Genomic DNA, 12,772 nt, shown 5'->3' with positions numbered 1-12,772 from the left:
TTAGACACTCAAGCTCATGATTGCGAGAACAGATATGCAACAACAGAAAGATCGCTTCACACATTCATTCAATTAAGAAATGTTCACTGAGAAAGTTTCCACTCATCAATTATTGTTCGTTCTCATCGTCATCACTACTGCTCTCCTCGTCACTCTCTTCCCCATTCTCAAAGTACTTTCGATTTCGTTCTTTCATCTTCTTCATCACAATATATTCATTATAATGTTCCTTTCTTTTTCTTTTGAATTCTGGACTTTCATGTTCATGGTCTCCTTCAGGTCTTTCATTTGTATTGAACTGTGAATAATCTTTCTCAAGTGAAAATCCAATGTGTTTACTTGGTGAATGTTGAAATTCATCGACGAACATTTCATCGTCAGATATGTGAACATGCTTAGATATTGGTATCGAATGCGACAAAGATGATGTTGTGTGTGGTTGTTCGAAATTGTTTTCTTTCCTGTCATTGAGGGCTTCTTCGTCCACCATTTGGTCATCGGAAGCTGTGGTTGTTGATGATGAAGGATGAGCAAGTTTTCGTTCCAAAGCACTTGTAATCCGATCCATGTGTTCCATCGGCGACATTAATCGAGGAATATGTGGGTCATATTCTCCTTCTGAATCAGAGTCTTGAGCATATCTAAAAGGTGTTTTTGCTTCATTGATCGTTGTGCAATTTTCTTTAATTATTTTCTTAATTTCTTCATTTTCTAACAAATTTCGTTCATCGAAATGAATTGAAATTTGACTTGAACAATATGTAACAAAATTCAATCATCGGTCATCTTGTATATTTACCTCTTCTTATTTTCTTTATATTTCTTCAAAATACCCTTTGTTGATTTTTTCTTTTCCGATCCCGATGATGATGATGACATGATTCGGCAATTTTTTTGTTTGGAAGGAATAAACAACAGCAAGAGCCAAAAGTGGCTCTGAGAATAAATGACCATGTCAACAAGAACACTTTAGAATATTAAAAAATTGACAAGCACCACTCCTGAGAGTATTTTCAGTACAACAATAATTACCGCCAAAAAAAGACTTGGTTGTGCAAGTCATATAGAATCATTTTACTCCCAGAATTCAATACGCAAGAGATGGTGAAAAAAGCCCAAATAAAGATTGGTAGCAAAACGGCAAGAGCAATCATTACCGATTCAAAGAAAGACTTCTACGCAAACCAAGAGAATTTACTTGGTGTCATGTTTACATTGTTAACGAGGCATATACATCCAAGACATGCACTCATTGCGGTCATATTCATCGTCATTTAGGGTGTTCTAAGGTATTCAAATGTCCCTCTTGTGATTTTGAAATTGACAGAGATTTCAATGGCGCTCGAAATTTTCTCCTCCGCTTTCTAACAACACACAATATTATTTAAGAGCCACATGTATAAGTGGCGTTGGGTCCTTTCCCTTGGCTTCCACACTCAGAGTGTTTAACGAAGCTTGCAAGATCAGTGCTTTGTTCCGTTTGTTGGCTTTGTTCCGTTTGCTGTTTTTGTTCAAATTGATTTAAATAAAGGCGCCAAAAAAATGTCAGCAACGAACGCAACCAAAGACAACAAGAAGAAACCTACTGGAGGCAATCGAAAGGAATTAAGTGATGAAGAGAGATCGGGAAAGTGTCTCTTTTATTTTAGTGATGACATTACCTACGATGGAGAATGGATTTTAAACGAAGAAACCATGCAAAAGCAAAAACATGGGTTCGGGATTTATAAAGACGGAAACAACATTTATGAAGGTACTTTTGAAAACGACATGATTCATGGAAAAGGTAAAATGATATGGGCTGATGGAGCTCAATATGAGGGAGATTTTGTTAAGGGCCAAATGGAAGGCACTGGAGTGTTTATATGGCCCAACAAAACTCAACGATATGAGGGTACCTTTGTCAACAACAAAATGCATGGAAAGGGAAGGTACATTAGCGAAGATGGAAAGGTATGGAAAGGCTACTTTTATGATGGAAAGGGAGAAAATCTTGAGAGAGAGTTGTTGTAAAGGAATGATACAAAACTCTCTGTAAAGGCTTCTTTTCTTCCAAGGTTATGATACAACATCATCATCATGATGATTTCACCCAAAAAGAATATGAATGCATTCCATCTCTCAAAGAAGTGCTCATTCAAGTATCATCTCTCTCATATAGCCGTTACGTTCAAACTTTTAAATCTGTAGACGCAATTTTCTAAAATAAATTCAAAAAAAAATCAAATACGAATGAGCAAAGGGAAAACTGAAAACTCAACCTTTGGGATGAGATGGAAGGATGGAGATCCATCAATGATCGTAAATAATGATCGGATATGGAGAAATGCGATAAAGACAGAGAATGCCATTCGGAACTCATGGACAGAAAATTTTGACTTTCTTGTGGATGAGAAACGTTTGAGGCTCGAGAGAATGGCCAATGAATTGACAAATGAAAAATTGCAAAAACAAAATTACAACTACAGCGATACGGATCAGTTGACTACAGCAACTGTGAGAAGAGCTCTCAATTTGGATGAAATTTTGCCAAAACCACCGCATTTGGAAAACAAAAAGCCAGGATCTCCAAAGAAGTCCAAGATGGAGAGCTACTACCAATACACTCTTCCTCCTCAAAAGCAAAATCCGTTTCAATTAGAGCAAGACCCAAAGAAAAATATTTCCAAGCTTGAAGAGACAGAGAAACGTTGTTACTCACTTACACCAAACACTACAATACATTCGTCGGATTTGTACAACAAGAAGGAAATGAAGACGAAAGAAAAGAAAGACGCTAAGCAGCCCAAAGAGCACCACACAAATGTTGAGGATGATTTCGATAAATCCTTCAAGACCATGTTGTCTCGAAAGAACGAAGGAAGGGTGAAGGAAGATTTGTCACGACTTTCAAATAGTGATTATGGTTCTCTTCCCACTCTTGAAACTTTTAGCAATCACTACACCAAGTATGGGCGAAAAAGGTTTGTCCTTAATTAAAATTTCAAAATGTGGTTGATGATCAGTGAATACGATATTGTAGTTGTTTCACATCAAATTTGATCAACGGCATACTTTCCATTCACACTTGGCAAAAAAAGTTTGTCCTTATTTAAAATTTTAGAAGAACTTGTTTACTTGTTAATAAGCATCACGCAACATTACCACCACATTAACGTTACGTTATTGCTTCTTGTTGTTGTTCTGAGTAACGACTGTATTAAGAGAAAAAGCAACCTTCATGTGCTTTCCTGAAACGGTCTCATTGTGAAGAGATGCAAGTGCTTCAGCAGCTGCAGTAACTGTTTTAAATTTGATCAAAGCCATTGGCTTGTCATTATGTCTGAAAACTCTTAGCCCTTCAATTTCTCCAAACTTGGAGAAAATGTTAGTTAAGATTTCTCTTCCTTTATCATCCTTTTCAAAAGGAACATTGGAAATGTGAAGAGTTTGAGTTGGTTGACACATATAGAGTTTGTGTTGTTTGCCAGTAGTTGGTGAGTTGGAAGAAGGAGAAGTTGATAGATTGCGTGGGAATCTGTTTAGATTTGTTTTGGTAAAATCTTTCATGTTACTATCGCTCTTACTGCTGTTAATAAAAGTATGCTTGGAAAAGTTCACAGAAAGAGTTTTTCCAAAGATTTGAAGTCCCTTCAAACTGTTGATAGCATTCAATGCCTGTTTGTGAGAAGCCATTTGAACAAGAGCATGATCAGGTTTTGTTTTAAAAATCTTAATTCTATAAATGTATCCATAGCATGAAAACAAGTTGAACAATAAATCGCAATTCACAATCTTGTCATTGAAGTTGGACACCAAAAGAACAGATGATTTCTCTGAATTTGGATCCTTTGATTCCAAATCATTTTCATCAATAACTTCTTCTTCCTCTTCTTGTTCTGTGGTATCTTCTTTCTCTTCTGTTGGGCTATGAGTATTGGTTTGGGTGTTTGGAGTAGAGAGTAATCTACTGCTTGGAATGTTAGAACCAATTGTTCCTAATGTAGCAGATGAAGATGGAGTGTTGGATGGATTGCTGGATGAGGAAGGAGGAATGTTAACATTTAATCGAAGGGTACCAGCATTGTTGTCGGTTGGAAGTAAACTAGATGATGGAGCAGAAATAATACCGTTAATAGCATTGTTAGGATTCTTTGGATTGGGATTTGAGGGAGTTGATGGATTGCTTCTCGTCATTTGACTAAATCCATTGTTTAGCAAACGATACTGTGTAGCACTGTTGGGAGCACTATTTGATGTTTGCGATCCGTTTTGGGGAAGAACCATCACTCCATTGCTGGGCATTATAAGATTGTCAGCAGTGAATGGCTGATGGTGGCCCAAAGGATGGGTAGTTTGTTGGTGACTGGCAAGAAAAGAAGGGTTCAAAAATTGGTTTTGAACAGAGTTAGTCTGATGATGATTGTGTGTATGATGATGAGAAGAACTGCTACTTGGGTTATGACCACTGGATGGATGAGAAAGATGATGGTGATGTGAATGTTGGCTTGAAGGAATATTAGAAGAGAAGGCAAAGCTATCTCTATGAGAGAACGGACCATATGAGAAGATGCTTGAGGATATAAGATTTGCATTGTTGTTGTCAGATAAATGAGCGATTGGCACACGGTTCGGAGTATTGGTGGTTGGAACATTAGGTGGTGCATTAATGGCAGTGGAGGGGATATTGTTCATAAATGAGGAAATAGTTGGACTGGTTTGAGGAATTCCGTGTTGAGGTTGGATAACTTGGTGATGTTCAAAGACACCAGAAGACGCAGAGTTGCTACGACTACGAGGATCTTGCTGCAAAGGCTGAACAATTGGTTGTTGTGATGGTGGAGAACCGACTGTCGCAGAAGTGCTTGATGTAGTAGTGGTAGGAGTTGTGCTTGGTTTGTTGGTGTTGATAGCAGTAGAATTATTATTATTACTACTAGTACCTGTTGCAACAACAACTCTTTTCATAATGGATGGAGTACTTGTTGTTGTTGCTGTAACTACGTTTGTTGTTGGAGAAGAGGCGGATGGAGTAGCAACGCTGGGAGGAGTAGAAGTACTAGATGACTGTTTGGTGTAGTCTCTTGCCTTATCACTGTTTTGATGAACAGTCAAATCTTTGAGATTTGAGAATTGAATAAGAAGTTGATCCTGTGGAGAGAAAGGTGTTGCTCCTTGTAATCGTTTTCTAGCTTCAACGGCATCATCCACATTTGAGTATTGAATTAATGCTTGTAATCCTGCAGTTTTGTTGAACATGACAATCTTTTGGATAGGACATGTTCCATCAATAGAGAATAACTCATTGAGAGCATCAATTGTAACATCACTAGCTTTTGATTTGCTGATGGTAACCAAAAGAATGTGATTTGGTTCTTGTTGTTTTCCATTGTTTGTTGTTTGATTAGAGTTTGAGTCAGATTTCGAAATTGATCCTTTTGAAAGTTCGTTATGGCTACTGTAACTTGGAATCACTCTTGTGTCCCTAATAACAAATGAAGGAGGATCTTGGTTGTATGCTTCAATGAAATCAATAGCTTCATCCAAGTATGCGAATTGAACCAATGCCTGGCCATTCTTTAAAAGTAATATGTTGGTAACAGCACCGAACGGTTGGCACAGAGCTTTGAGGTCTGATTGAGTGGTATCAGCCGGAATTCTTCTAAAGAAGATGACTTTGGAAGGAGTGGGTGGAGATGATGATGGTGATACTTGCTGAGCAGAGAAGGTCATGGTGGATGAGGTGGAATTGGTGGTAGTGGTAGTGGTGGTAGGTGTTGTGCCGTTATTAGCAGAAGCCCCTTGTGAATAAGTACTGCCGTTGAGTGATGATGGTGATGATGTGGTTGGCTTCTTTTTCAATGTATTTCTGTTGTGTCTGGTTGTCTTTTTCTTTTCTGTTATTGAAGTGGTACTTGCTTTTCCGTTATTGCTAGATTTAACATCTACGCTTGATGATGGAGTGTTGTTGTTCTGATTGTTCATTCCTGGATTGTTGTTTTTTGAGTTGATGATGCGTTGTTTAAAATCTTCGAGATGATGATTTCAGGCAGAAGGAAACAACAAGAGGCAATGATGATGATACGAGAAGAATATATTTGGAGAGATGTTTATGAGGATGGCAAGAGTTGGGTTGGTGGTAGAAGGGAAGAGAGAAAATGGTGGTGGTGTTTGTTCACTGTGGTGGTAGTGATGATGAACAACACACAAAAATAACGTGCAGCAGTAGATTTTTAATTTTTTTCGGAATGGCGCTTTGCTCTTCAACTTGCTCAACCAATCGTTGTATACTCACACTCTCAATTTTATCGTTGTAGGTTTGGATGATGATGGTGTTCCACTCTACTCAATTTGAGAAAACGATATCCACCTGCGATGATTCAATCGTAGAAACATTCACGAGTCGGAAGAACCAATGGATGTACATACAAATGTGAGAGTGTGGTTAGTCATCGTCGTTTCAGAGCGACAGGACGACGACTAACTATTCGTGTACGATGACTAACCACACTCTCACATTTGCACCACCAGAATCACCTGCTCGCATCAAATAAAGCACAATATCCGTTTTCGTTCGAGCGATAGTTACCATTGGTTCGCTCTTTATTGCAAATCAAGAATCAAAAAAATGTCATTCTCCCAAAAGTTTGCATCCTTTCGTCATTACTTATGGCATGGAGAGGCAGGCATTCGGACTGGTATGTAATTACTTTATGATGATAAATTTGAAAATCACATTTTCACAATTTTATCGTCATCCACACATTTCAATTTTTCAGTTCACTTTTGGGCACCAGTAAGTTTTGTGTTCCGATTTGAAACAAAAATTGTGTTATCATGGATCAAAACAAGGTATTCAAATGGGGATTAGTTATTGCTGGTCTTTCTGATTTAAAAAAGCCACCAGAATTGGTTTCTACCAACCAAAATATTGCTTTGGCTGTGACCGGTTTTATTTGGAGCAGATATAGTACACAAATCATTCCTAAAAATTGGGGATTGTTTGCAGTTAACTTTTTCGTAGGTTGCACTGGTCTCTATCAACTTATAAGAAAATACAATGCTGGAATTTTGTTTGATGATAAGAAGGTACCAGTTAAGGAATAATATGACCATTAATAAATGTATTCTATACCTTATTCGAATCTAACATTTATTTGCTTGAACCTTACGATTAAGCAGATAAGGACCTCAATCGTTCTAAGAAACTTTCAATGTTAACTCCAAATATTAATGAGCATTTCAATGACTGGATGATGGGTGACACTTCAAAGCACCATTCTTTCCTGTTATTTTCTATGAAAATTATTATAATAATTGGATGAGGGTAGTGAGTTTTGAACCATGTTGTTGTGGTCGTTAAGGTACGGAGAGAGGTTCACTGTTTTCATATTAGATGGTTTTTTCAATGCAGTAAAAAATTGGCTCAGAGAGCCAGAGACAGAGTTGTTGGTATGCTGTTGGGTGGGTATCCCAATACCTTTGTTTGACGAAACAAACGTTGGCCCTATTTGTTGATGAGGTTGATGAAGTTGTTTCTTGGGCATTACCATTGGCTTTTGCTTATTGTTGCCATATATTGTAGGAAGAACAACCATATTCGATTGATTATTTTCGTGGTGGTTTGCTTGGTTTGAGTTTTGGTGGGGTTGGATTAAGGCTGGAGCTTGCTGTAGAGTACCAGAAGCAGCGGTAGATGAGAAAATATTACCTAGGTGAGGAGAAGGGCTAGCCGCAGCTCCAAAGCTTTGATCTAAGGCGTACAGCTCTTTGAAATACGGATGCCTCAATGCTTTGCTTGCAGTTATTCTTTCTTCAGGGTTGTAAATCAACAATTTTTGAAGCAGATCCAAGCAATCTTTCGAAACATTAGGTATCATGGACTTTAGTCCTTTTCCTCCTCTTTTTGGAAATTTACCATTTGTCAAATATCTGCTTGCATGTTTCCTGAACTTATTCAAAATTTCCTCGCTTGGCGTTCCAACAATTTTGTGAATGAGATGAATTTGATCGAGCTCATTTTCTCCTGGAAATAGAGGCTCAAATGTTATCATTTCATAAAATACACATCCAACACTCCACATATCCATCTTTTGATCATAAAAACCATCCGTAAGTAAGCATTCAGGAGCTCTATACCACCTTGTGGATATGTATTCTGTATAGGGTTTTTTGCCCTTTGTTCCTTGACAACTTCCAAAATCTGCCAATTTTAAAACAGGATAGCTGAAAGAGTCAGATGTTGGTGTTTCAGATCTACTCGAAGAAGGTGACGCGGAGCTGTTCATAGCAGAAGATGAACCATTTAGGTAGTAGTAATAAAGAAAATTAGTGGAAAGAACGGAGTTAGGTCCGCTGCTTGATGTGGGAACAGGTGGAGGGTTATGTAGCTTCATAACTAAAATGTTTTCAGGCTGAAACGGTGTTCATGAACACAATTCATTAAAATTAAAGTCTTACCTTAACATCTCTATGAAAAATGTTATGTCGATGCATATGGTCAATCGACTTTAAAATTTGATACATGTATGATTTGAGTTGATGCTCTGGAAAGTATTTCTTCCGGCGCTTGATCAATTCGTATATATTCATATCCATCAATTCAAAAACTAGCGCCAGATTTCCATTCTTTGGGTCATATACAACCTCTAGTAAGGAAATAACGTTATCATTGGGCGATAGAATCTTTAGAGCTTGAATTTCTCTCAGTCTATTGACCCTATCTCGATCCTTAAATTTACTCTTCATGCACTTGATTGCTACTCTTTGGTTTGTTTTCAAATTTTTTGCTTCCAGTACTTTTGAAAAGGTGCCTTCTCCTCTTTCTCGTACAACCTTATAGTGCCGCTGACTGAGCATCTTTTCAAATTGAGACTGGTCGAAGTGTTGTTGTCCGTGCTCTCCATATTCGTCATCACTGTGACCGTCATCGACCATATCTATTGTTGGGTCTCCAGCTGCATTCATCATTATCATATCCGTGCTGTTGTTGCTTAACTCTTCTTCACAATCGCTTTGCCGAGATTCATCCGTTCCAATCAGAGACGGATCAAGATTTATAGCGCTATTTGTGGTTCCACCTGATGAAAGATTCATATCATCATTCATTGTCTTCAAGGATTGTTTATGACTCAAAGTACTCGATAAACTACTAGGCACACTGTCTTGACTTTTCAAAGATTTTGGTGCTTTTTTAATAGTAATCATGTACAGAGATTAGAAAATGTCCAACAAATCGGTCCGATGTTGCCCTCAATTCGTTTAGAATTATCAGAATATTCTTGATGATGATTTTCAAAGCCACTCGTTGAAGAACTATTCCAACAATGGTTCAAGTGAAGGATTCAAAAGACAGCGGCGTTGAGGCTTTTTAAATAAAATTGGCACTGTAAATTTTAAAATAAAAAATCGTTTGAGCGTTACAAACCCAAGAAAAAATTAAAGTTTGTCTCTTCTTTTTTAATCAAAGAGAGAACTTTAAAACGTACTACATACAAAACATCAACATGTAATATCAGCCACTTTAGAATAACATGGTACTATGAGTTTCATAGTGCTTTGTTGCATGAGCTCGTCAATTGTCCAAAAAAGGCGAAATAAAGATCTTTAAATGGTCGGGATCGCCTATACGACGAACAAGGTGAAACAAAAAATGAGAGCAATCGACATGTTCTGTGGATTTATTGTTTGTCATATTGGTGGAATGTGTATTTATCTGTATGAAGCGTTATACTGTTGTTGTTGTTGTGGTTGTTGCAAAGAGGAAGAAGAATTGGAGAGCAGCTGCGAAGAGAATGCTGGAGAGTAATTGAGCCATTACATTACATTTTTTCGTGTGTGACAGAAGAAACACAGTTAACTCGTTGTGACAACACTACTTTGGGACTCCCTGCATGTTTGAGAGGTCATCATGGCAAATAGGAGAGAGAGCTCATTCTTACTTAAAAAATTACTCAATTCTCTCACATAATCAGAGAACTTTCAAGTGTTTTGATGATCATTTCAACCTTAATTCTTTATCAGCTTTTACTGGCAGGAACTTTATATTTCAACAAAGTACTTCTCTCTAAAATTGCCAAGAATTTAAATGCACAAGAACGATGGAAATTGTTGTTGGATATTTTCAGTCACCTGCAGGTCCGAAAAGTGAAACGAATATTTGGAGAGACATCCTCGTCAACTGCGAATTACTTGGAACATTTGAACGATCCGAACAGTAACAATCCTATCATGATGATTCACGAAGAACCCATCTTATGGGAGGAAGGGTTTTCTTCCAGAACGATCCATCGGAGGAAGAACCACAACATCAACAACGCAACATCATTAGATCGGAGGCTAACCGCGATGTCTTCTGCTGCTCTCTCCCGTCGTGATGATGATGGTGAGAAGAATCTTTTATTAAATTATAAATAAACTAGGACATTCACTTCTCTTCAAGTAGTTTCTCTATATTTAAATTGACTACGTACTTACGCGTGTCAGGTGATGACAATATGAATTGGTATCGGCACAACAACAATTCGAAATTACTGAGAAATTGAAGCTCAAGAACAAGCGAAAAGAAACCCTGAAACAACAACAACAAAAAAATGAGAGAAGAAAAAAATGGCTGAAGACCTCCACTCGGATTTGGTAACCGAATTTACGCGATTTACTTGTTATTTTGATAATCAAGAAGGAACGCTTGATGTGGCCGGACATGTTGTAGAGTTTAAAAGCAAATATAGTGATAGGAATTTTGACATTCCAACCGATAGGATCCGTGTTTTTAAAAGTAAAAAAGAACCAAAACTTAAACTTGACAAACAACCAAAAGAAGAAGAAGGTAGAGCAACAGAAAAGAATACTGAAAGCTTTTTACTCACTTTTGCCAATCCTGATGATTGCGAAAAATGTAAAGAATTGATCGCTAAATATATGACTCTTGCCGAAAAGAGAAAAAAACAAACACATGAAGGAAACAAACAACTCAAGTTGCTTGCAAGTGATCCGTTCTTAAAGAAGGTTTATGACGAAATGGTAGGAGGAGGCATTATCAAAAAAGAAGAGTTTTGGGCCCAAAGAAAGTACCTAATATCTTCTTCTGCATTGACGGCTGACTCTTCCAAAGGAGGTTCGGTCATTAAAGAGCAGCGCGAAGGACTGAAAAATTATTTATTTTGCTCTGATGATCAAATCAAATCAAGCGCAGTGAATGACAGAGAGACAACAATCATCCTCTCTAAACGAACCATTCAACAAATATTTACAGAACATCCCGGTGTATATGAATATTACAAAAAAGTAGTGCCGAGCTCGATGAATGAAAAAGAGTTTTGGGCCAAGTTTATGAAATCTTACTTTTTCAGAACATTGGATCCAGTTCACACTGCCATGGGAAATACCACATCTGCCTACTCACGAACAGATGTTGACGACGCCTTGGACCACTATGAAAGAAAAACGAATAAGGAGTTTGATGAGACTGCAAAAAAAGCAGTAGTCAACCCTCTTGTAAATCTGGCCGCAGAAGATCAAAGAGAAGGATATGGATTAAGGCCAGATGAACTAGTATATCCATCCAAATTAGCTGGCTTTCCCGAATCTCTTAAAAATTTGAACCGTAAATCAGCAAGAATTACTCAATATGCTTTTTCAACAAAAGCAGGAGACTCCTTAGAACTATCATCACAAACCAAACCAAACGATATTGCTGAGGAAGAAAAAATTTTAAGGCGGGAGAGAGAGAGAATGAAAGAATTACTTGACTTTGAAGATTTAAAGACAGAAGCTAGTGTCGAATATATTCCCTTAAAAATTCAAGATAAGAATCGGTATTTTGAGGGACTTTTAAACGAAGCAGCGACCCCTCTTTCAGGAACTATTTCAAAGAAAATTACTGTATATCCTTTGAAGGACATGAGGCTGGCTTTTAACGAAGAAATTTCTCATTTAAAAGAAAAACTTAATCTTCAAAGTGTCATTATTGATCCTAACTTGGCTGTGACAATTTACAAAGAAATAAGTAACCAAATTATTCAATCAGGAGATCGTGAAGATAAGACTCTTGGAGGTATTTTAAACAAAACTGATGTAGAGTATCAATTCAGAGAGCTTTTTGAAATAATTCATGAACTGCTTCGACACTTATGGTCAATGTTGTCTCTCACCAAGAGCGATTGGAAACCATTTCACACAGAAAGATCTCAAAAAATTGTACAGAAATTAACAGAAAAACGTGACCAAATGAAAAAGCTGGCTAACGTCCAAACCAATCAATGGATAAAGTCTCTTACCGACTCAATTAACATCGCCTTGGAGCATTTCGAAAACAGAATGAATCCAGGAAGAAATCAACCACCTCAGCCAGGAACGCCACTTTCCTCTTCACAAAATATCACCATTGCTGCAACTACCCCACAACAACAACAACCTCAACAACCAACTCAGCAAGGAACACCATTGTCTGTCAATCCTTTTTCACCAAGTTCAACTCAAACTCCAGCCAAGCCTGTTCTCTCAGTTAACTTGAGCAAAACGCCTTCTGCTGCTACAACCACACAGACACCCACACCATCCTCTACTCCTGTTAGTGCCCCTGCGAAGAAGATTGGTTTTAGCTTGCCTTCATCAAAGGGAGCTTCAACAACAACACCCCCTTCATCCTCCAGAATCACTGGATTCAAAGGGTTTGAATTGAAAAAAACTTCTTCAAGTAGCGGTACTCAATCGTCTCCACCAACCACAAATACCAGTGATGTGGAACCAGCACAAAAGAAAATAAAGACAGATTAAGCATTTATGACCTTTA

The 12,772-nt window shown here is 37.7% G+C and overlaps 6 protein-coding genes across 6 annotated transcripts; 3 read left to right on the top strand and 3 right to left on the bottom strand.

The window, feature by feature from the left end:
- Positions 1-109: 109 nt before the first annotated feature.
- On the bottom strand, positions 110-879 carry FDP41_006238 (uncharacterized protein; the record flags this gene model as incomplete). The annotated part of the gene is made up of 2 exons (XM_044709851.1): positions 110-749; positions 800-879. The coding sequence occupies 2 exons, from the start codon at positions 877-879 to the stop codon at positions 110-112; spliced, it is 720 nt and encodes a 239-aa protein (XP_044559477.1).
- A 663-nt stretch (positions 880-1,542) lies between these two features.
- On the top strand, positions 1,543-2,979 carry FDP41_006237 (uncharacterized protein; the record flags this gene model as incomplete). Its single annotated transcript, XM_044709850.1, has 2 exons — positions 1,543-1,953; positions 2,191-2,979. The coding sequence occupies 2 exons, from the start codon at positions 1,543-1,545 to the stop codon at positions 2,977-2,979; spliced, it is 1,200 nt and encodes a 399-aa protein (XP_044559476.1).
- Positions 2,980-3,162: 183 nt separating this feature from the next.
- FDP41_006236 (uncharacterized protein) lies at positions 3,163-5,964 on the bottom strand (the record flags this gene model as incomplete). The annotated part of the gene is made up of 1 exon (XM_044709849.1): positions 3,163-5,964. The coding sequence occupies one exon, from the start codon at positions 5,962-5,964 to the stop codon at positions 3,163-3,165; it is 2,802 nt and encodes a 933-aa protein (XP_044559475.1).
- Positions 5,965-6,607: 643 nt separating this feature from the next.
- FDP41_006235 (uncharacterized protein) lies at positions 6,608-7,086 on the top strand (the record flags this gene model as incomplete). The annotated part of the gene is made up of 3 exons (XM_044709848.1): positions 6,608-6,677; positions 6,759-6,775; positions 6,832-7,086. 3 exons carry the CDS (start codon positions 6,608-6,610, stop codon positions 7,084-7,086), a joined length of 342 nt encoding a protein of 113 aa, XP_044559474.1.
- A 182-nt stretch (positions 7,087-7,268) lies between these two features.
- Positions 7,269-9,186, bottom strand: FDP41_006234 (uncharacterized protein; the record flags this gene model as incomplete). Its single annotated transcript, XM_044709847.1, has 2 exons — positions 7,269-8,393; positions 8,440-9,186. 2 exons carry the CDS (start codon positions 9,184-9,186, stop codon positions 7,269-7,271), a joined length of 1,872 nt encoding a protein of 623 aa, XP_044559473.1.
- Positions 9,187-10,587: 1,401 nt separating this feature from the next.
- Positions 10,588-12,756, top strand: FDP41_006233 (uncharacterized protein; the record flags this gene model as incomplete). The annotated part of the gene is made up of 1 exon (XM_044709846.1): positions 10,588-12,756. One exon carries the CDS (start codon positions 10,588-10,590, stop codon positions 12,754-12,756), a length of 2,169 nt encoding a protein of 722 aa, XP_044559472.1.
- Between the last annotated feature and the right edge of the window lie 16 nt (positions 12,757-12,772).

Source organism: Naegleria fowleri (assembly GCF_008403515.1).
Source record: "Naegleria fowleri strain ATCC 30894 chromosome Unknown tig51, whole genome shotgun sequence".
Lineage (NCBI taxonomy): Eukaryota > Heterolobosea > Eutetramitea > Acrasida > Naegleriidae > Naegleria > Naegleria fowleri.
This window is presented reverse-complemented; position numbering and strand designations above follow the sequence as displayed.